Raw genomic sequence first — 24,333 nt, 5'->3', positions numbered from 1 at the left:
GACAGCATGGAACTAAAATGGAGCTTAAGAAGTCTCTGATTTTTACCTTGACTGCAATTGGCAATAAAAGTTGTACATGTTGCTTCGATGTCCCCCTCACCTCCGACTTAGCTGCTAAATTATTCTTCCATATGCATTTTGATTCATAAAACAGTGCAGACCTTGCTATTTCTGTGAGGCTACTCCTGCTGGAAATGTGCCGGTACAATGCTGACACAGACATCAAAGGAAAATCAAAGGTGTTTGTCATACTTCTGCCTGCTTCTTATCTGCTCTGAGCTGAGGATATGTCAGCCCTGTTTCTCCACAACACCCCTGCATATCATGTAATATTTTTACTCAATAACTCTTCAGTGTCACCTCCTTTGTGATATTTTTTTTTTTATTTCTTAGAACCAGTTTAAGCCTCTTGAATAAGAGATTAAAGTGTGTGAATACAGTTTCCTCACAGAGGTTTCTTCAATTATTTTTACTGGTTTTGAAATATATGACTAGTATAGTTGATTGGCTATAAAGGAGGTATTAATGCAGTTCAACCTGGAGGGGGAGTCTGCTTGGCAGGAGAGGTAATAGACCTCCTCCAGGATCTAGGCCTGCCACCACCACAGAGCAGAGAAAGATTAATTTTCCCTCTGCAAATGGAAAATAAACTGCCCTTTAAACATATGAAAAGAGGAGAAAATGACTGGGAGAGCAAGGGGAGGGCGACCAGGGGAGAAGGGGTAAGGTTAGGCGTTAGCTCAAAATAGACAGTGAAAAGCCCGGGTTGTCGCACAGGAAAAAAGTCTTTGCTTATGATTGAAGTTGCTTTTGTGCTGTAAGACTGATCCAACCGATTGCTAGTCAATACCCCAAAAACAGCTCTATTTATTTTCTACCTGCTCATTCCCAAATCCCATCCCTGGAACATGAGCAAAACAATATCTCAAGATATTTTAGGTCTGGGAAACAGCAGAGCTTTTTCCATTATTTCTAGTGTCAGACACATATTTCTGCTACTCCACAAGCATGCCTTTTGATAAAAGAAGCGTGTTGCACAGGTACGGATGTTGCTGCACTCAGCCCTGGCTGGACCACTATTGTTGAGGTGGAGTGCAGAGTTAAGACCCTCAGGCTGATATCCAGAGGTGCAGTACAGTGTGTCTGCCCCCCTCTGTTCTACCCGCTAGCCCCTATTAAGCTGCACTGCCCCTGAAGCGCCAGCTCTGCTCAAACAGCCAGTGCCAAGGGTAAGCACCCAGCGCTGTGTAAACACACCAGGCCTGACTAGCACTCAGGAATGTTTTATATAAAGTCACATAAAGGCCCAGAGGGGGAAGTGGGTGTGTCGTCTGACCGTCTGCAACTGGCTTTGCTGCCACCATTTCCTTCACTCCAGAGAGGAGAGGACGTCATGGAACATGAGCTTTCTGCTTCTATTGTTTAAACAACAAAAATATGCTGAAATGGCAGATCACTTACCTCATATTTTTACTGGAGGGGTTTTAGGGGATATCAACAGACAGTGTTTGTGGAACTGAATTATATCGACTCCAGCTCTGGTTGCCGTGCAGCTCAGCAGGGAAATTGACAGTTGAAAATTGGATCAGATTAGAACATTTACGGTTTGGATTATTCACGTACAGGACTAAGCCCAAACTGTTTTACTTAAAGGTACATCAACTAACTTGCAAATTAAATGTTATGATATTAATTTCCAAATAAGAACATATTAATATACATTCAATTACACTATTACAGGGATGTTGAGTCACCAGTTTCTTTTCAATGTGCTGAAGGCACAGTGTAAAATATGCATCACTGAGTAAAAAACCTTACTGCAAAATGAAGTCATGCTTAAAATTGTTTTCAGCACAGCTTTTGTCTTTGTGTCCTGGGAGACACATTATAAATTGCATGAAAACACAAGTAATTTATTTACTTTATACTCACAAATCAGTGTATTTTATAGGTCGTAAAAATGTTTGACAATAGAACTCAGAGAAACCATAATCTAATAAACCCAATGAAGCAATGTAAAACTATTTACAAGCTCGGACTAGTGTATATGTTTATTAGTTTGGTTTTCCCTTGAGGCTGAATATCTGCATTCTGTTGCTTATTCTTTTATTCCCATGCTGTTTTACTCCACTTTTACATATTAAAGCACATTACATTGGTACATAATTAGTACTGGCATTGTTGTCTCATTTTTAAAATCAGAGGAAAATTGTAGATGTATAACTACATCAAAAACAGGTTTATTTTTTATTATGCAACACAGTCAGCTGGTACACAGCAAAACATGAGCAGTAAGTAGGACAGAACAAAATAAACATTAAAGTGATGTATAGAGACATGTTTATGCTGGTGGTTCTTGTCTAGTTTTGGCTTCAAGGTGGAAAGGATAGAAAGGTGCAGTCGTGTTTAAAAAAAAAAAAAAAAAAAGCTAACAGGTGAAGCCACGGTGTGTACAGGCCTGTGTTAATGTCTAATGTGATTTCATTTCAGCAAGTAGTAGTAATCATTTGGAGAAAAAAAAGTGATATTCTTGTTTGATCTTGGTTTCTGATGATGTGTCTGTCATTATTTGTTTTCACTGTTAGCTTTTGACTTGTGGCAGCTGATAGAACAGTACAGGGGGAAAAAAAGTCACTGTTTGTAGAGCATGTTATAATTTGCAGATCCTGAACTGTCTGATTTTTTTTTTTTTTATTTATTTTTTTTCTTAAACACTCCCTGTGCCTGTGCTGAGATCAACCAGAAGGCTGAACACTCCTTAATAGCGTCTTGTTCTCTCAGAGAAGAGAGAGTACTTCCCCCCCCCCGGCCCTGTCATTTACAGGATGGCCAACAGGAGAAGTGTTCTCAAAACAACCTCACAGCAGATGTTTGCCCTGGTACAATCTGTACAAACGTCAAATTGAATTCATTGCCATGTCCTTAGCTCAGCAGCCAGAACCTTGGGGATGAGTGTGATTATAAATACTTTGGTTCAAACACTAATTAAACCGGCTACAAACTACAGGGGCAGGGTCCAGTTGGCAGCAGCTGTCAGTTGTGTGACAGAACAGCTTCCATGTTTGGTAAATGATATAACTTGTTTAGGCAGCGAAATCGCTGGCGGCTGATGGAAGTTCAACCAGCACGTATTGATGTTCTTTTAGCAGACCACAGGCAATTTAGCGTCGCTGAGTGTAGGCAAAATCTTTTTTCAGTGTAATAGATGGAGCCCAGAGAGCCGGAGCTCCCTGTGTAATTGAGTTCTTTGGTAGGCTTCATGTTGTGGTTTTTGGGGACTGGCTTATCAGCAGAACACGCAGCATCGACCCTCCAGCAAAAAGGCACTGTTGCCATCCAATCTGCTTTCATTGTCAAAAGCGCTTACAGCAGGAGAAACACGAGTGCTGATTCTTCAGCATGTGCATCCCTGACCTGTGAAAGCAGAGCTTATTCAGTCATTCTCAGGCAGAAAGACGCTGCGCAGCAGGGAACGGCTGCCTATTTAACCGCCTTTCACATGCACCCTGCTCTAGCCAAGCTCCTTTCACTATTCAGTTGCAGTCATCTGCCGATGGGCTCCGAGCCATCGCTGTGCTGCTATAGGTCTATTTTTGAATATACTACAAACATGTGGCTGATACTTTAAATATCTAACACTCCTATATGAATTGTACCACTTCTGCAATAGCAGTAAAAGACAACTATGACAGCTGGATTGGATTTTGTTCCAAATCTACAAAATCAGAAAATGAGGAAGAAAACTTTCATAATTTGAGGTAGTATCATAAACACAACCACAGTAATTTGGAATTTAGAGAGTCATTCTTATTTCAGCTGGTATTCCCCTGGTACTATGACATACTGCAGGGTTGTGTATAGATGTATTCTTGATTGTGTTATTAATGTTAATTTATTAAGACATTTATTTAAATCCGACACCAACCAAGAGTCAGCTCTAGTCAGCTTAAGTTTAGAGCACGATTTTTGTCATCTCGATTCCTTAAGGGTGTGGAAGAGAAGAAAAGAAGAATGCTGTTAGACTTCATTTGCTTGAACATGTACTTTTTCACTTCCAAACATGTTAAATGTCTCTGCAGTCATCACGTCATCACCCCTGACCTGCATAACCGCATAAGAGTTTATAATGTTACCCCTACTGTTACAGTGAGCATGAGCATGATAGGAAAGTTAAGCAGCACTCACTGAAACTATACACTGGACAACCTGTCATGGATGATGAAGACAACCAAGCCCAGGGGTCAACCACATACATAATTAAACTGTGGTGTGATTTAGCTCAAAGAAATACATCCCCTTCACCTCTATGAAATGAATCAGGAAGCAATCCTCTCTCATCCAGCTGCAGGCTGCGGAGGAAGCAGGCAGAGCACAGGTTCGTGCTGCACTAATGGATGTTTACACAGCTCGCCATCAGCCACCAGAACACAGAAATCACAGGCTCCCTGCACTCTCCACCTCCCCCAGCTGTGGCTAAACTGCGTTGCGTTTTTCAGCTGAGATTTTTTAGAGATTTTTAAAATGGGTTGTGGTTGGATTCAGTGTTGATTGTCTATTGTTATCCTCTGCTGGCTCTTTATTCCTTCCTCTCTACTCTTCTCCACACTCAGCCCTCCCTCCCCCACCTCAGCTCGCCGCTGTTCTCTCCTCCTTCCCCTGCTCTTGCCAGTAACGGCCTTAACCGTTTGGCTTCATGTCAAAGCAGGGGCCTTTTGTGGCTCTGTCACAAATCTGCCAGGAAAAACAGAAACCATCTGTTCAGGCCTGGGCCTGAGAGGGGAATGAGGGTGTAAATACATGAGTTTAGCCCTTGCCTTCAACCCAGCACGCACAGGACCACCGAGCCCAATGAAGGATCTTGCACTCCCACTCAGCCTTAACCTGCACTCCCACCCACAATTATACTGTACTCTACAGGGGTTTTATGGTTAACCTTAATACGTCTAAACAGGAGGGAAGATAAGGGGTTGACGGTGTAAAACTGATCGTGGTTGTATAAGAAATTGTTTTAATGAATAACAACAACTGGAAATATCATATAATCCAGCAGTGTTAAGGCACTTCACTCATGATTTTAGACTTTTGACAAAAATATAAATTAGTTTCAGCCTTTTAATTGTCAGTGTCAGCCGAGTGTTAGGCAACAAAAACCAGAGACATGTTACCGTCTTTGTTGTGTACAGTTACCATGGTTGCAGCTGTTTTTGTCTGTGGCGAGGCTGTTTATTTGTGCAGAGCAGAAAGTGATTCAGAAGCTGGAATCTCACTCACCTTTTGATTAAAACACTGTTCACTGGGTTTAGCTTGAGAGGAGACAGATAACATAAATACAGTGATATAGTTCATTAGATGGTCAGTATTAACCTGGAAATTATTCATTTTGGTAGCGGCACAAAAGGAAGTTATGTTAAAGTATTATTCTCATCCACTCAATGTTAAATTCACTTTTTTATAAATGTCAGCATGGTTTGGTTTGTCTCAGCTAATTCTTAATGGATTGTCACTGAATTTGCTTCACAAGCTGTTACTGCAACTGAACAGATGAATGTAAGAATTGCTGAGATATTTTGTGCAGTGCAGGAAACTTTTATAAACCAGAAGTTTATACTTCCACAGATGCATGCAAGTAGTTGAATAGTACTTTGAGTTTAAGCAGTTATCACTATTTGCTGATGAATAATGTAATATATGTCATCAAGTTAATAAATTTTATTTTCTCATAGTTTGAGTTGGTTTTTTGTTTTTTGTTTTTTTTTATTGCCAAAAAACACTAGTATCATAGTACTCTCATTTTATTTGGCTGATGTTAAATACAGTTAAATATTAAAATATATGTATGTATCTGTATATCTTAACGTATTTATACTCCAACAAGACTTGGCCCCAGAACAAATGCTAAAATATGAATACACTGATTTCACAAAGTATTTGCTATTATTGAAAAGATCACATATTATTTTTTAAAATAATTTAAACCAATCACAATAAATAGAGCTGTGAAAATGTTTCATTGATAGATTAACCTCTTACCATGTTTCTCAGATGAGGGGGTAAAGGAAGCATTTCTGTACATTACCTTAAACTCTACATGAAATCCACACATACTTGCATATAGACGACCATTTTAAGTGGCAGTAACTGGAATGGAAGCTCTGAGTGTTGTGATAGGAGGGTAAGCCCTTTCCTTGTCGGATAATCCACCGGCCAGAAAGCTCCTGCAGATGGAAGCAGTCTAAAAAGCCTTATAATACTGAGCTTATGTTGTCACTATCTCATGTTCTGTGGAGCAGCAGCGCACACTGTGCTGCTCTGCAGTGATTTAGTGGACTGGAGAAAATTATGGTGCTGAGGCCAGGGCCAATCTAGATTTCTATTTTAAGTATATCCATGAATTTTTACCGGTTACCAGTGAACTGTTTTAGATACAGGTTCATGGAATTGTTTCTGGCTGTTTTCATTTTATGAGGAAATGGCAACTTTACTTGGAAGCCTCAATAAGTGCACACAAACGCATTGGCTAAACACCCGACCAGGGGGAAGAAACAGAAGGTAATGAAAGTTAAAGTGTCGCTGTGGGCATATGGCAGCATGACAAAGTGACTTTGATAGAGAAAAGCACAGTCAGTGTGAGAGACTGGAAGTATGTGGCGTCAGAGGCAAAAAAAATAAAAAAATTGACATGCAGGCAGGCTCAGAGAGGTAATCCGTCAATCTCCCTTTGACACTAATTTACAGCACAAAGCCTCTCCCAGCCACAGGAATGCAATGTTCATCTTCGACTGCACTCGCAAACATCATATATAGCTCCTCTCCACATTTTAGGTCCAGCCTGTGATGACTTACAAACATCAGTCTTCAGACTTTATCAACGTGACTGTATTCTAAATTAGTTTTTGTGAGATATGAAGACAAAATATGTAACATTACAATTTTTATTTTTTTTTTCCCCCCAGTATAGAGTTTTTAACAGCAATCCAAAGTACATTGTTTTGGCGATCTCTTTACCTGAAATTACTTTTCAGCTCAACAGATTAATTCTGAATTTGTTAAGCTGCTTCTTTTGTTTACTTCTTTCTGTTTACATCTGGCTGTACCAGCTCATTGCTGCACCTGTTAATTCCCATTCAAAAGCCCAAGTTAATGTTTTCATTAGCCCCTGCCTAATGTAATGGTGCTTGACATGGTGTAAGTGATGGAGAGGCAGGGTGACCTTTCCCTGTGTCTGCCAAGCTGTTGTTGAGACCGTGTAGTTGTCAGCCTGCAGCGAGGAGGCAGAGAGGCACTGCTGAGAACAGTCATTAAGCACAGAGCAAAGCCAGCGCTCGGCACCACTCGACACTTTTGATCTGCACATTTCAATTAGATTTCACATCAGGACGCCTGCCTTCCCTCAGTTAGCACCTGCGCCCTGCCTTCCCAACTGGCCGGCCAGGCTGAAGAAAGAGGCGCACAGGAAATGATTAGAAAGTTCAGTTCTCTGAATAGATCCACAAACACATGGGAACATAATAGAGGTTTTAGCTGATAAAATAATCATTAGCCTTTGTTTTCTTGCTGCGAGTGTGGACAAAGAAAAATGTTTTTGTTTATTTGATGGTTTGCCAGAGTAAATCCTGTCCTTCAAGTGCTATATGTATTTTAAGAGTCCCTCTGATTTGTCTCTGCCAAGCTTCTGCATGTGGAATTCATCCCATTATTCCAGATGTGCTCATCTACAGGAGTCTTGAGGTCTAAAAAACCTAGCACAAGCTGTGGGGCTTGGGACAGTTTAACTCTAGTGCAATGGCTTTACCATAACACAGCTCAGCACCTTAATTTACCCTGAAATATGAGAAGGTTTCTTTGAGCTCAGACACCCTCAGTAAATGTTCCCAGCCTTCTTTGCCTGATAAGATGGGGTCCTACAGGCACTGGTAGATATGAATTTCCCTTAAGAGCCACATGAAGGCTGATCTTATTAAACTGGCCTAAGCCCACTGAGTGGAGCATTTTCTGCCAATCAAAGCAGCAATGCAGAAAGACTTAACTTGTTCCTTAATGTCAGATACTCAGACGACTTTGTGATAAAAGTAACACCGCTGGCCAATCACTGCCCTTTTGCTCTCACAGCAAACAACAAGAAACCAACTAACTTCCAGTATTTTTGTGTTTTATGAGATGAGAAATGCAAAATTAAAGCTGCAGTTACTTTTATGCCTCCATTAATACCAGCTTGTTATGCTTTGAAACTGCTGCTTTTATTAGTGTTATTTTCTCTTATTGTTAAAGCCGTGTTGAGTGCGACTCTTTTTATAGTTGTTTAAAACTGTCCATTTTGTCAAATCTTTTCCTGCCAGGGTTTGTTTTGGTATATTTTAATAGAAGATGTTTAACTGTTGCTGAAAAGCTGTTAATGCATTTTAGAGAGCAATGCACTGACTAATTTATGTCAAGCTTCTCAGCTAAAGCAAAGAAGGAAAACAATCAATAGCCATTAAACCCTGCGAGCTTTGTTGAACAGCAGTTTAACAGACCTCAGACAGTAGATGGGTACCCTCTGGGCTTTAAAGATTACAGGTGACTTACTGCTCACTCAACACCACACCTTCATGAATTTGTTATAGAGTTAGTGGAGGACTACTAACAAGTGAGATTTCATGGTTTGGGAGAAAAGGCAAAGCTCCACAGGAAACTACATAATTATCCCTGACTCCTGTTGCCAATTTTCAACGCTTGTGTATTATGAGTATAGCCAGAAAGCTGCAGTTAATATGCACAGGCTGCCTCAGCAAAGTGCTTTCTGATCCATGATTGTATGTGTTAATGTTTCAGTTGGGTATTGATTTCCTGGCGGCCTTTTGTACACTGGATTTATCCGCCCCGCTCACTGGCAAGCGCGCCCCTCCGAATGTTTGATTAAAGTTCAATTGACTCTTCCAGTGAAGGGGCGAGGAGCCATTTCACTCCCTATTTGTAGCGCCAAAGCTCTGCCTGACATGTTCCTTTGTTCCCATTCAAGCTACTGCCACCCAGCCAGCCACCAATGCACTGATCCTAATATCCCTGCATTCAGGGAGCCTCCTTGCCTAATCCTGGGACAGACAGGGCCACAGCACAAACATGCCCGGGCAGTCACAAATCCTGGCATGGACTAACCCACTTCGTGGTCTTTCACTGTGAAATACTGGGCTGACTGCTAATGTGTGTTTTGCCATATATTTTACTCAACCCAACAGCTGCTATTTCACCGTAACTCTTTCCCAATATTTTAACAACTTTGACATATTCCTCGTAATCAAGTCACCTCTTCAAAGTGATGCCTCCACCTGATAATAAATGTATTTGTGTTCCTGAGATATAGTTGCTTGATTTAACAACAATTGTTTTGTGTTTTATTTCAGGGAGAGCTAATTACCTTCTACTACTATTGGAAGAAGACCCCAGAGGCAGCCAGTTGTCGAGCTCACCGCAGACACCGCCGCCAGCCTGTCTTCCGCCGCATCAAGACACGAACTGCTTCAACTCCTGTCAACACTCCCTCACGTCCCCCCTCCAGCGAGTTCCGTACGTACATTTGTCCAGCTCATAGACAACTAGTGAGGGAAAAAAGGGAGACACGACCTGATGTGTGTGCTGCTGTTGTAGCAGAGTATGTGAAGTGTTTTTGTCTCTCTCTCTTCCAGTGGACCTCAGCTCAGCCAGCGAAGATGACTTTGACAGTGAAGACAGCGAACAGGAGCTGAAGGGTTACGCCTGCCGCCACTGTTTTACTACCAGTAAGACACCATGTTCCTTTTACAGAAGCTTACACTCGTCATAAGGACTTCCTTGGTTATTCCTGTCCTGACTGGGATCAGTGTGAGCTTGCACAGCACAGTGCTGGGTGACAGATGGGCATCAGAAAATGTCAGGACTAATTTGATCAAATCAGACATGAGCCCACAGCTCGTTCACTCTCTCCACCTCATTATCTTTCCCCTCTTTCCACACAGCTGGCTCCCAGTGCCAGGCTCCCATCTGATCACACTTAGGTTACTGTCATCACAACAAGGGTGGATAATTAACTCTGGCTTTTAAGTGTTAACCCATATAGACCATATTAGAGCATCGCAGAAATACAATAATAGAGCACGGATTGGTACATTTTACTTGATTTAGCTGCTACATTAAAAAATATGAATACTTAGATTTTTGTACTCTAAAGTTACTTAAGGACATTCTGTATTTTCAGCAATAATATTGTAGTTGTGAGATCATTCTTGTGTTGTTTGTACTTCTCACCATCTGCGAGAATGTGTTATTTCACAACTGTAAATGGCTTTCCTCAGCCTCCAAGGACTGGCACCACGGGGGCCGCGAGAACATCTTACTGTGCACAGACTGCCGCATTCACTTCAAGAAGTACGGTGAGCTGCCCCCCATCGAGAAGCCTGTGGACCCGCCACCATTTATGTTCAAACCTGTCAAAGAGGAAGAGGATGGACTCAGCGGGAAGCATAGCATGAGGACCCGACGGAACCGAGGCTCGGTGCGCATACAGTCTTGCTCCCTACCTATCCCTCTATTTTCACCTTCAGGAATCATAACCCCAGAGTTATCCCTGCAGACTGCAAAGCAGTATGCTTAGTGTCTCCAGACAACTATTAGAGGGATAGTTTGTTCTGACTGAAATATTTAGAAGAGTTAGGAGTTGTATGGTATATTCTCACCATAATTTCTTCTATGCAAATTATATGGAGCCATAATATTAGTCATGAATAATGTTGATTCTGCTTGTCAACAGATGTCAACTCTACGTAGTGGTCGTAAGAAGCAGACAGCCAGTCCTGATGGCCGAGCCTCGCCTACCAACGAGGATATGCGCTCCAGTGGACGTACCTCGCCCAGCGCAGCAAGTACTGACAGTACTGACAGCAAAACAGAATCCATGAAGAAGCCAAGCAAGGTAAACATAGTGTAGACTCATTGAATCCCTGTTCTTCTATGCACATACCTCTCTGAAACGTACCATAATGGGTGTTTTCCTTTGACACCACAGAAGATTAAAGAGGAGGCTCCTTCACCTATGAAGAGTGCCAAACGGCAACGGGAGAAAGGAGCCTCAGACACAGAAGAGCCTGAGAGGGCCAGTGCCAAAAAGTCCAAGACACAAGTGAGTCTGTGGTCTTTGCATATCCGTATGTGTTTCAGTGGAATGCATAGACTTGATGATAATGCTCGTCTTTCTCTCTCCTCTGTCCCTCAGGAGCTGAGTCGGCCAGACTCACCCTCAGAATGCGAGGGGGAAGGGGAGGGAGAGGGCGAGAGCTCTGATGGGCGCAGTATCAATGAGGAGCTTAGTAGTGATCCTAAAGACATTGACCAGGACAACAGGAGCTCCTCCCCAAGCATCCCCAGCCCGCGTGACAACGAAAGCGACTCAGACTCTTCTGCCCAGCAACAGCAGCTCTTGCAGAGCCAGCACCCTCCAGTCATCCAGTGTCAGCCAGGCACTTCAGCTGCCTCCTCGGCACCTCCTCCACCTGCAACCTCAGCACCCTCACTGCCCCCACAGGTCTCCCCCACAGTGGCCTCCACCTCTCTACCTCCCCAGCCTGTGCCCCAGGCAAGCCCGATGTCTCTCATCCAGTCAGGAGCATCCCTCCACCCTCAGAGGCTTCCCTCTCCACATTCACCTATGACTCAGGCTCCACCTCCAGGAACCTCAGTCCCACCGTCACACCATGGACCCATGCCCCCCATGCCACATCCACTGCAGCCTGGCCCCTCACACATGCCTCACCCTCACTCCATGCCCCCTCAGGGCTTCCCTGTGGGTCAGACTCAGGTTCCACCCCCACCAATCTCTGGGCAATCACAACAGAGGCCGCACACGCCCCCTTCGCAGTCCCAGTCATCTGCTTCGAGTGGAGGTCAGCCTCCCAGAGAGCAGCCACTGGGCCCTGCCCCAATGTCAATGCCTCATATCAAGCCCCCACCAACGACACCCATCCCTCAAATATCCAACCCACAGTCCCACAAACACCCACCCCATGTTTCTGCCCCTCCATTCCCTCAGATGCCTTCAAACTTGCCTCCACCTCCTGCCCTCAAGCCCCTCAGTTCTTTATCCAACCACCACCCTCCATCAGCACACCCACCTCCACTTCAGCTCATGCCTCAGGGGCAGCAGCTTCAGCCTCCTCCAGCCCAACCTCCAGTTCTCACCCAGTCCCAGAACCTGCCATCATCAGCAAGCCACCAGCCTCCTCCAGCTCCTCCACTTCCGCCCTCCGCAACGGCAGCACACCCCAACGGGCCACCACAGCCACCATTCTCGTCTCATCCTTTCAACACAGTTCTACCTCCGACCGGCCCTCCCCCATCTTCATCAAACGCTATACCTGGCTTGCAGCCTCCATCATCCTCGGCTCCATCATCCTCCATTTCCATGCCACTTCCGGCCTCAGTCACTTGTGCCGGTCCAGGCCCAGCACTTCCAACTGTACACATCAAAGAGGAGCCTCTGGATGAATCAGAAGAGCCAGAGAGCCCCCCGCCACCTCAGAGGAGCCCATCGCCAGAGCCTACTGTCGTAAATACTCCAAGTCATGCCAGCCAGTCAGCACGGTATGTCTACAAACACCAGTTTCTACCCACACTATTTCTAAAAGGAAAGAACACACACCTGCACAAGCCATTATTCATCAGTAGTCTGTTGAGCTGCTGTTTTGTTTGGAGATGCTGATGGGCTCTCAAACACATCCAACAACAAAGAATCTCTGCCTTCAGGTTTTAAGGCTTTGATGTGGGCAACAAATCGAATCTGCCCAGCAAAACAGGCATCCAAGGCCATAATTAGCCTTGAGCTCTGAGTGGCTGATGGGTAAGAATTATCATGGATGGAGAGCAGTGAGATTAATTACACTGAGATGCAAGTGAACTGAGGCATCTGAATATTAGTATCAGTAGTTGCCTTGTATTTAAGTGGCTCTCAGACTGCCGATGAATAGCAATAAGAGTAGTAATAAGGATCTTAATACATACTCAGTGTAGCAGCAAACCTGAATACCAGGGGAGTTTGGTTCCTTCTGAATAATGGACCAGTGTAAGCTAATAAAAGCTGTCTTTTCATCTAATGGGGCATTATCCAGCAATTCAACATGCAGAATTAAACACGAACAGCTCTAGTCTGTTTTGGCTGCCTGCAATAAGCATAAATTTATAAACTGAAATATCATTTAGGTTTCTCAGATTTTCATGTTTTTTTGGGGGGGTTTTTTTTCTTCTCTATTCTGACTGCAGCTTCTACAAGCACCTGGACCGAGGTTACAATTCGTGTGCTAGGACAGATTTCTACTTCACTCCCCTGGCTTCATCTAAGTTGGCCAAGAAACGAGAGGAAGCTCTGGAGAAAGCCAAGAGAGAAGCAGAACAGAAAGCAAGGGAGGAGAAGGAGAGAGAGAGGGAGAGGGAAAAAGAGCGAGAAAGGGAGCGGGAACGAGAAAAGGAAGCAGAGCGAGCTGCGGTGAGTGGTTTTGTTGGTCAGCCTTTTGTTAGTGGTTATATTTTTTTGCCTTTATCATACTGAACATGGTATTTCTCTTGCAGAAAGCCTCCAGTTCCACTCATGAAGGCAGAATGGGTGAACCTCAGATGGCTGGGCCTGCCCACATGCGCCCACCTTTCGACGGCCCCCCCACTACTATCGCAGCTGTGCCTCCGTACATTGGCCCCGACACCCCTGCCCTGCGCACCCTCAGCGAGTATGCCCGACCCCATGTCATGTCTCCTACAAATCGAAACCACCCCTTCTTTGTCCCCCTCAACCCTGCAGACCCACTGCTGGCCTATCACATGCCCGGCTTGTACAACGCTGACCCGGCCATGCGGGAGCGTGAGCTGCGAGAGCGGGAGATGCGTGAGAGGGAGATTCGGGAGAGGGAGCTTAGGGAGAGGATGAAACCTGGTTTTGAGGTTAAACCTCCAGAGATGGACACACTCCACCCTTCCACAAACCCCATGGAGCACTTTGCCCGGCATGGGGCCATCACTTTGCCCCCCATGGCTGGCCCTCACCCATTTGCCTCCTTCCACCCGGGCCTGAACCCATTAGAGCGTGAGCGGCTGGCCCTTGCTGGTCCCCAGCTGCGACCAGAAATGAGCTACCCAGACAGATTGGCTGCAGAGAGACTCCATGCTGAGAGGATGGCCACAGTAGCCAATGACCCCATCGCCCGTCTACAGATGTTCAATGTTACGCCACATCATCACCAGCACTCACATATTCACTCCCATCTCCACCTGCACCAGCAAGATCCTTTACACCAAGGTAAGAGAAAGCCCTGCTTGTATAAATACATGACTCTGTACAACTGTGAAATAACACTGTCCAACCAGTTAAATTATAATATTTTCATTACAAGATGCTAAATCAATTTTGGAGAAACTAAATGTAATTATTTCTCATCACTTGTCCAATAGTTAATATTTGGTAAATTTAGATTTCAAAAGTGATGACAAAAATTTATTTTTAAATAGAGCAACCTTTTATTTCATAGTAGTTATATTACCAATCCTCTGTCCTCTCTTTATTTCTGCAACACTGATGCTGCAGTAATTTAATTTATAAATGATAAATCATTTCAAACATTCAGTATGTTTTTGTACATTAACCTTTTGTATGTAGTTTCAGTTAATTCAGTGACTGAATGTATGGACTGTTTTAACTTGTTTATAAATGTTATATTGTGTGATATTGGTGTTATTGTGAATAATAATTATGTAACTACAGATCTTAGCATAAGTATAAGCAGAATTATATGTACTATTAGTAAATACATTTTAGAAATAGTTGAGGACCAAGAATATTTCCTTGTGGTACTCCACAGATCAACTGTAATTGGTTTAAGATTCTGCAGTTTTTGGATCTAAATGAACTGTTAACAAGACACTTGAGTAACTCATCAAAGGTGCAGCATTGACATATGAGATTGGATTAGAGTATGTTATAGCCAGCAGTTGCTGCACAGTAGATATATATGGTAAAGTGGTCCCTTCACTCTTTGGGTCAACCTTGATAGGAGTAACATTATATCATATTAAGCTGTGTATCACTGATGCCTGTAGCATGCACTGTCTGTAATACACTATCTTGAAATGAGTGTGCCCTGAACCTAAGACTCTGACACCCAGAAGGTGGTGGTGAATGTCTTGTGTGTCCTCCAGGTTCTGGGGCCCATCCACTGGCAGTAGATCCCCTGGCAGCTGGACCTCACCTGGCACGCTTCCCATACCCACCCGGCGCCATCCCCAACCCTCTTCTAGGCCAGCCGCCACATGACCACGAGATGCTGCGCCACCCAGTCTTTGGTAACCTCTCAGCTAAGATCAGCTTTCATCAACAATAATATCACATGCAATCTGTCAACCCAAGTTCTGCCAGACGGCCTGAACAAATCTTTTATTTGTGCCTCCTCCAGGTACTCCATACCCCCGAGACCTACCAGGAGGTTTGCCACCACCCATGTCTGCAGCCCACCAGCTGCAGGCCATGCATGCCCAGTCAGCTGAGCTCCAGAGGCTGGCGATGGAGCAGCAGTGGCTCCACGGACACCATCACATGCACGGAGGACCGCTACCTGGCCAGGAGGACTACTACAGGTCAGATAGACAGCAGACTAAGAAACATTTAGATATGTATTCATTGTGTGCCTTTGATGAACAAATATTAACACTTGGTGGGATTTTTTTTTTGTTTTGTTTTGTTTTCCAGTCGACTGAAAAAGGAGAGTGACAAGCAGCTGTAACCAGTTGAGGGAGGCAGCAATTGACAGGTGCAGGACATGGGAAGTTGTTACAGAGCAGTCTTGCAGAGGCTCTCCAGGGTCCTCTGAACACATTTAGTTTCAAAGAACAGAAAAGGCCAAGTGGATCGTCTGATTCTTCTATTTGTTTTGTTTTTTTCCTGTCGAGGACTTTTTCTTTTTTTTTTTTTCTTTTTTTTTTTAATTTTTATTTTTCAAGACATTGACTTTTTTTGGTATATACCCAGTAGTGACAACGTCCTCAAGACCTCCTGCATGACAAGCTTCCCTGACGTTTTTTTTGTAGGTGCTAGAACAAGACACTGTGCTTATCAACAAAAAAAAAAGACAAGACCGGTCAGGCCGTTTATGGAAAAATAACAAGTGCTATCTTAAATTCAACATTTATTTTAATACATTGTTGGAGGTTTTTCATAATTTTAAGAGAAGCTACAGCATGGCGTTTTTGAGTCTGTAAATAGTATATATAAACATATAATTATTATTATAATTATTATTACTAGGTGTGGACTCCAAACCAAGTCGTTTCAACCTCCAATATAATTGTTTTGAAGCATTATCCCTTGTTTCAGAGGGGAGCACAATGGCATTATATGAGCAGTTTGAGAGAGTTGTGGTTCAGTTGTGACGTTCCTCTGACATCGCTGTTAGATTTAGTCCCATGTTGACTGTGTAAACCATAAACCCGTCACACCCACCACATACATTTATCACACACCTTTGACACGCAGCAGGTTGTGAGAATTTGCAAACTCAACATGTTGATTTAACGATATGAAACACTTGAAGAGGTGACAGGCTTCTCTGGAGTGCATGCTGTAGCCATGGATTAAAAAGAAAAAATTTGCACTGAAAGAGTGTATTGTTGAGCTCCACTCAATTGGCTTTTATTCTTTTGCCCAACCAAATGGAGAAATGCTTTATGAATTTAGCTTTTACAGAGAATGATTTTAATTATGATTTTTAAAATGTGGAAACCAGAAACACATTTGGCTGAACTGAAGAAACTTCAAATTGCTTTAAGTTCATATGAATTTTAATGTTGTTCCGTACAACAGGAGGCCAGCGGGACCTCAGGATTGTTTTAAACGTGTGAATGGTTGAGAGTCGGTGCTGGTTATGTTGCGGTGTCACATTTCTTTACCTGGTCCCAGTCACCCATGTTTGTTGCACGACTCTTATCCGACTGAGTCATCCTCCAACTAGACTGTAATAATGTTCACTGTGACACTAGAGGGGGCTTGCCGACATGTGACCACCGGGATGTAGAGGGGTCAAATTTTGTGTGTGTGTTGTACTCATACATGTTTTCATATGCCTTGGTTCCTTGTATTTGCATGTGCCACTGACTGTTACAAGTAGTGTTGACTGTCATACCAGTGCACATAAGCCCATGTTTTTCTTATTTTACTGCTTCTAGCATTTGCTCCATGCACTAAGACTGTTCAACTGTCATTTAGAAAACTTGTGGCTTTAGAAATAAAAATCTTTTTTTTTTTTTCTTTTTTTTTTTTAATTTTTATTCTTTATTTTAACCAAATGAAGAAACTTGCATTATACTTGCAAATGACCATATCTTCTCTTGGAGCACTATAATTTACATTGAGATGCTTGCAAACGTCATCAAACTCATGGCCCTTTTTTTTTTTTTTTTTTTTTACAAAAAATGACAACTCACTGTCACTCTGTCTTGCCATCTTCCACCAATTCCTGTCTCTCTTCTCATCATTGCCTCGTTTCCTGACGATTCCCTTGCCTTTTACTCCCTCTTTTTGTGTCTCCAAAACCTTTGATGTTAAGTGTTGTCAATGGTTTAGCTTCTTGTTTCAAAGCGGCAATAGCAGAATGTAAATTCTGACTGCTAAGATTTATATATATACTGGTATCTTGAAGCTTATTGTATATATGAGTAGTCGCCATGGGATGACACAATGTAAACAAAAAGTAGAAATAATAAGAAAAATTGTGAGTCCTGTGTTCTCTCCATTTGAGTATTTTGTAATTTTTTTGAAAAATTTGTGGAATTAAAATAAACGACTAAGTTACACCACAAGACCCTCCTTCATCCTTTTGTATGCCTTCTGATGCATCTGTGAATCATATTTATTTCTTTGTAAACACAGTTTGTGTGCTGAAGTAGAGCAGACTGCAAAATCCTAGCAGCTTTCACACACAGTAATCTTGTTTTAAGGGAAAACAGTGTTGATTACTCAATGATCAGTCACTGAATACGAAAGAAAGAAAGAAAATACTCTTAATTCCCTTTGTTTTTGGAGAGAGACTGCCGTCGGGTCTGTTTTGATAATACTCATGTCCTACATTTGCTCTTGAATAATAGATTTTTTTGCTTGACGGGAGAGATGTGTTATAGAACAGATCAGACATTCCTGTTTCATATTTTTTTTCAGCCTTCCATTTTCTCAGATTCACAAACACTGAGCTTTAGGAGATCACCCCAGCAGCAGGTAGTGAATCTCGGAGCTGAATATTGCACTGCTATGGTATAATAACATCAAAGCCGGGCTAAGCCAGAAGGAACACCTACGCAGGCTGAGATGCCTTTCTATCACCGGTGCTGGGCTGTCATTTCATCCTGTGTGTGGGGAGTGATAGACCAGCAATCTGTGATGGTGTGCTGCAGCGATGGCTGTCATTTTGAGAGGGAGCTATTATTCTGCTGCTGCTCTCTGAAATGATGCCCTGTCCTCGGGAAAATCGAGGTTCCTTGGATGCTCTATCCTGGGGGCTGTCATCTGACGGCCGCCTTGTGAGGAGGTGCTTGCTTGTTGTTGCTGGCTCGCTTCACCTCCCCGTAAGACAACAAGACGTCAGAGCCGAGCAGCACTGGCTGGTTGAATAATTCATCCCTCCTCCTCCTCCTCCTCCTCCATACCGGCGATAGAGCGACTGTGACTTATGTCAACTCAAATCCTTCTCATAATATTGTGTGTACCCCTCAGGCAGCCACACAGGGATACATAGTCTAAAATAAAAAAAAAAAAAAATCTGCTCTCTCTGTCTGAATAGCAATATGTCTGGTTCTGTTCTCCCAGTGTTATTGCGTCTGTTGCAGCAGGTCTTGGACATAGAGCCTCCTCATCTCCTCTGTCCTCCTGTCTTTTCTTTCGCTTCACGGGGCCTGTCTGCTGTAGGGTGTGATGCTCAGTGGCAGACAGGAGCCTTCATGCTGTTAGTGCATTCAGTCAGAAGGCTGTGTTCCTTCAACTCTGCGGCTGCCCTGTTTATCTAAAAATGAGCTGTGTTGACACAGAAAGAAAATCTGCCGTAATCTCATTCCTCACTGTCAAAATTAGACATACAAAAGACATGACAGTCTCGAGGTGTTTTTATGTGCTTTCAGTAAGAATAAAACCATTGGTGTCATGTTTTCTCCTGCTGATATTCATTAATTCCTTTATTTCCTAAAACAACATTCAGTCAATTACAGAACAACCTGTGGTTATGTAAAATATCCACTAAATAAATGGAGCACAGGTGTAGGAATTCCAAGCATGCAAATAAAGGTAATGGCACAAATGTAAAATGCAAATAAACCAGCCTGAAATATGCATATTTGTGTTTTATTTAAACCAAGGTGCATTTCAGCAGCCTGAATATTTATATCAGTGAAACAACCTTCATTTTCCAAGGAAAGGTTAAAGCGAGGCTTTCCCGTAAAACGCTGGAGCGATAACTGCACTTGGGAGAGTAAACTTTTAGAGTCTGCTTTGTGGTAAAACACTTAAGATTGTCATCTCGCAGTCTGTTTTCAAGTACTTTTCACATAAAGTCAGACATTAGACATTACCTCTGCATCTGTTACAAAGCAGCTATGGAAACAAACCCTCTGCTTTATAAAAGACAGAAACATCCCTCACATCTCCAGATAATTGACTTCAGTTCGTCCTGTGACTCTGAAACCCTTATCCCCTCACCAAACATGACTCCTTGCTTCATCTGAGTGTGCAGTGTGATATGTGTTACCAGTATGTATGCGGTGTGAGAGTTTAGTTTACTCTGAAAAAAGGAAAGCAAACAGATGCTGGGTCTTTTTGCGTGGCATGTCGGAATAGATGGAGAGATCTGGCAGGATTTTATTGATGGTGTGGAGATGTGCTTTGGTAAAACTGTCAAGAGTTTTCGCACAATATGAGAAGGTTCATTCAAAAAACAGATATTCTGCTATTGGTACATAGAGCAGCCACTTTTATTTAATTTTGACTAAAGTTTAACAATTTAATTCTGCAACAATAATACTGTTGTTCTGTATACTGAGTATTTTTAGGGGTCCAAAGGTCCAAACACCAATGGTGTTCACTGTATTGGGTGCCTCCAAGTAGGGCTACACCAACGTCAACGTGTATTTTTTATTTTTTTTGGACACATTAGAAAAAACAGCTTTTTTTCTAGCCATGTGAGTTTTAATATCGCTAATACACTGGCATTTCAGCTTTGTACTTCATATTTCATTTCAGAATAAAGTATTGACTTTTTTTGTACAACAGTTACTGTTCAATTGAAAAAAAATCATACAAACCATGATCATCTTGTAACAGGCATATTATTTACGTCATGTCCACCAACAGCCACAATACATTTTTATATATAGTGTAAAAATATAAGGATGAAAGGAGTATTCTAAAATGGGTACTTTTAGATACTTTTAGTACATTTTGCTAATAAAACTTTTTGTACTTTGCTGTGTTTACTAAAGGAAAAGATTACAGGACGTGAGGGTTAAGGTGGACTTCTCAGTTTGTTTTCTTCATCTGAAGAACACCACTAAAAGGATTTTTGAAAAATAGATGGAGAAGGGGATTATACTGCAGAGCTGCATACCACAACATAATATTTCATGTCCAAGAGCTGGCTCCCAGTTTGACCAGCTTTAATGTTCTGTCCCTGCATGTGTGCTGTAATGGCTTTTCCAGTCCATGTGCCTGTATCAATCTATCTCTGTTTAGCCTGTGTATCTGTTTGCGTTGCTGCATGCTGTGTTTGAGGCCTGAGCTGCAGCTCCCATGCTTCTAATGATATCCTGCTCTCACATTCCTGTCATAGTGGATCTGGATTTCCCCTTGTCTGCACCAGCGAATCAACCCTGTGCGGCCTATGGCCCGGCCCAAGCATTCCTCACTCACTCCCAACACACACACACACACAAACGCCCACAGGAGGCCTCTGTTAACGCCTACCGCAAACCTCACACACTGCCTGTTGTTCTCCCACACTCCTTCTCCCTTCTGTCTCTATTGTCTTGAGTTGGATTTCAAGGGAACAAGCTGTAGCCAGAGTCATAGGAACTCTTTGTTCAATAAAGCGTGCCATGTTTGGCAGAGGATAGACAATGCAAGGCTCACACGCTAGACTTCCAGGCTCCTCTTTAATGTGTTGTCATAAAACATGCAGCTGGCAGAGACTTAACGTTCAGTGGGACTCTTGTGTGGCTGCAATGCACTGAACCTTGGGTATTGCCCTGTACTGTCCCTGTGCATGTCTAACTGCAGTGTCTGTGAACCAGCAGATTCACATAGACCTGACATTTCTACTCATTCACAGCATTTCACTATTCCCCCAGTGGAAAAAAAAATATTTTTTAAAAAAACTTTAGGGCTTCCCTCTGCAAAAATATCATCTCAAAATATTGGGACAATGGTGGGATATTGGTTCTTTTGGCAGTGGACGTCTTCAAATGTATTTTTCAGACGGAAACAAGACTTCAGGCTGTCGTCTATGTACTTCTCTGCTAAAAGGGGGGAACAAAAACCCAGAGTGAATTAAAAAAACAGCCTGCACACTGCCATGTGGCTAACCCCTAACCCCTTTAATGTGAAGTCATGTGGGTTTCATAACCTTTTATAACTTAAAAACAGATGTGTCTTAGCCTAGCATTTACAAACAAATTCTGTTAGTCCTTAAACCAGAAAGTATAAAACAAACCCCAAACCAACACAAACACACACACACACACACACTCTATGATGTTACAGTTCAAGAGCATTTTTGACATTATGAACTTTACTATGAAAAATGGCATGAAACTGCAAAACCCAGACTGGCACAATACAGTACCTGTTGGCTTTAAATCGCACTTCAAATGGGAAGTGTAGGGTTTTTTTTTTTTTTGTTGTTCTCCAGCAAGCTAAGCTACGTATTTGCTGCTTGTGCTTACGTTTATTGCGAGCCATTGTCTCAGCTCTGTTCAGTCAGGCTTTGTGTTTATGACAGTGTGGCTGCTGACGGTGCTGGCTCTCCTGCAGATTTTTTTTTTTTTTTTTTTTTTTAGATATCTGTGTTGTCATGCTTTTACATAGTAACACATATGCTCAGTTTACAGTGAAATACCAGAAGCCATTCTGGAGAATGAGAAGCTAGAACCAGTGAGTGTTTGACTTTTATAAATGACTTAACACAGGAGTAAGGAATTTTTCATTAACACAATTCCTATCAGTTACTTTTCTGTTAATTTAATTAATTTAATTAAATATAATTTCATCTTAACACTGATTTTGCCAGTGACTGTGCTGGCAGTTTTTTTTTTTTTTTTGGATTCAGTGGATTTTAACTAAATTTGAGTGAATGAATTTCAGATATAGAGATCAAATTTCAGTGTCATTAACTGACCTGACACGCTGTAGATTAGCAGCTTCACACAGTCTCCCGTCATGCAGATAACCCAGGCCTGTCATATTTGCTGCTGTGGCTTTATAAAACCTGTCTGTCTCAGGGTAGCAACAGCACCAAAACTAAATAAATCACAGCCAGTAAATGGCTTCCACTCCTCTGCAATTTCCCCAGCCGTCATCAGTCTGCGTGCCAGGACTGATAGCATGCTGTCTCTCCCTATGCTACCTTGGGATAACCTAGTACTGCGGTTTTCTCTGCAGTGTTGGCCACAAGTTGGCAAAGGAAAAGGTGGACTGTTGGGCAACCAGAGGCTTAGGAGTGCAACTGGAGCTGCCATGCTGTAGTTTGGGGGTCAGTGGAGACAGGGGCACCCTGACCTTGCATTTGTGTAATGGTTAGACCTGTGATAGATGGCGTTGCCAGAGAATTCACCCGCCGCACCATGGGACTGTCCACTTGCCTGACGCAGATGGATTGGCCTTTGTTTTTTCCCTCACCGCTGCTGTGTAATTAATCTTCAGCGCGGGTCTTTGGAAAAGAGTGCTCTGTGACTATGGACTGCATTCTGATAAACTCACTGCTGGGTGGGTAGAGGCAGCTTCCAAAGCCCTGAGGACAAGCACCACCTAGGAGATGGCAAAAGAAGATGTTTAAATGCATGCTGGTGCAGGCCTCCTCGCTCACCTTGATTATCAAAAGAAGAGTGGGCAAGCACAATATTTGTCTCTGCTCCATAGCACAATTTATCTTGGATGAAAATAGCATTTACTGAGATCCAGGAGTAATAGACCTTCACCGGCACCACCGGTATCAGATATTTTACACTGAGGCCTGGTTTCTCTCTACCTATTGCCCCACCCACACCACCTTTTCTACTCCATTTCACATGATAATAAAGCTTTGTGCTAAAATGGCTTAAAGCAAATGAATATATCTGTGCTGCTATTTTTTTATGCTCTGTTTGACTGTATCAGCATAAACACTGCAAAAAGGCCATCGCTACTTTTTTACTTCTAAAACAGTCTTTCTGAAACAGCTATTAAATAATTGCACACATTCATTTATATTGTTTATGACTTACGGTTATGATAAAACCTTCTACCGCAGAATCTGTAGTCGCCATGTATAAGGGGTCAGTGTGTCACACTTACTGTAGCTGCCTCTACAGCTGTATTATTAAAACCTGCCTGCTAAATATTTGTTATAAAATATAATAGCAGTACATGGTTGATATCTCTATAATGATACAAATGAATCTCTCGTCTTTTCAGCATTGTGAAACCAGAGGCAGTGTCTGTGATTTGAGTGTAAAATCCTCCTTCGGGTGCAGTAGTGGGCTGCTAATCGGGGGCTGTGGTAAATCCCTTGGCTGTGGAGCTTTTCACCAGCTGAGAGCAGTGAGGTTATGGACAAACTGGAACCCCCTTGAGATGGAGGTGTGAAGCAAATCCAGACAAATCACTGAGCCTTGAAATAAGCCAGAGACAAAAGAGAAGAGATATATACTGTATTTTTTAAGAGAGGAAACTCCTCAGAAAGCTGCACTTTAATACAGTGCAGAGGGAGAGGTCAGTTTAATGAGGTGATGCGAAGCCTGGAAATAGTGTTGGTGATGTCCTGCAGCATAGCAAATAGAAGCACTGGGAGCCATTGAGCTCTGGAGCCCGAGGCACAGGACTGCAGAACAAACAGGCAGCGTGTTAGTTCACTAAATGATGCAGAATAGATGCTGGATAATCAGCACACTGCTCATAAATTCCCCTTTAAAGGCACCTGGTAGAATAAACAGACTCCATTTTTCTTTAGTGTTGCCTATATCACTTTGCTCTCCAAATAATCATCTATTCACAGATCCCAAACAAATAACGGAAATTCTAAAAATCTGTTGAAAACATCTAAAATATGTAGAGAATATCATGAG

General features: G+C 42.6%; 1 protein-coding gene across 10 annotated transcripts in view; it reads left to right on the top strand.

The window, feature by feature from the left end:
• The window catches only part of rerea (arginine-glutamic acid dipeptide (RE) repeats a), a 120,417-nt gene extending 102,582 nt beyond the window's left edge, over window positions 1-17,835 (top strand). For 6 of the 10 annotated variants that reach the window (XM_026332107.1, XM_026332106.1, XM_026332108.1 and 3 more), the window contains 10 exons: window positions 9,381-9,543; window positions 9,663-9,755; window positions 10,308-10,507; window positions 10,763-10,924; window positions 11,018-11,131; window positions 11,225-12,588; window positions 13,264-13,486; window positions 13,570-14,290; window positions 15,157-15,330; window positions 15,441-17,835. In XM_026332107.1, the coding sequence (XP_026187892.1) occupies window positions 9,381-9,543; window positions 9,663-9,755; window positions 10,308-10,507; window positions 10,763-10,924; window positions 11,018-11,131; window positions 11,225-12,588; window positions 13,264-13,486; window positions 13,570-14,290; window positions 15,157-15,330; window positions 15,441-15,754 (3,528 nt within the window). In that variant the 3' untranslated portion in view covers window positions 15,755-17,835. The remainder of the gene's footprint in view (window positions 1-9,380; window positions 9,544-9,662; window positions 9,756-10,307; window positions 10,508-10,762; window positions 10,925-11,017; window positions 11,132-11,224; window positions 12,589-13,263; window positions 13,487-13,569; window positions 14,291-15,156; window positions 15,331-15,440) is intronic. The other 4 variants (XM_026332113.2, XM_026332115.2, XM_026332112.2 and 1 more) reach the window with 3 other exon arrangements.
• The last annotated feature ends 6,498 nt before the right edge of the window (window positions 17,836-24,333 follow it).

Source organism: Mastacembelus armatus, chromosome 7, assembly GCF_900324485.2.
Source record: "Mastacembelus armatus chromosome 7, fMasArm1.2, whole genome shotgun sequence".
NCBI classification, from domain to species: Eukaryota; Metazoa; Chordata; class Actinopteri; order Synbranchiformes; family Mastacembelidae; genus Mastacembelus; species Mastacembelus armatus.
The sequence above is the reverse complement of the archived record's forward strand: the minus strand, read 5'-3'. Positions and strand labels throughout refer to the sequence as shown.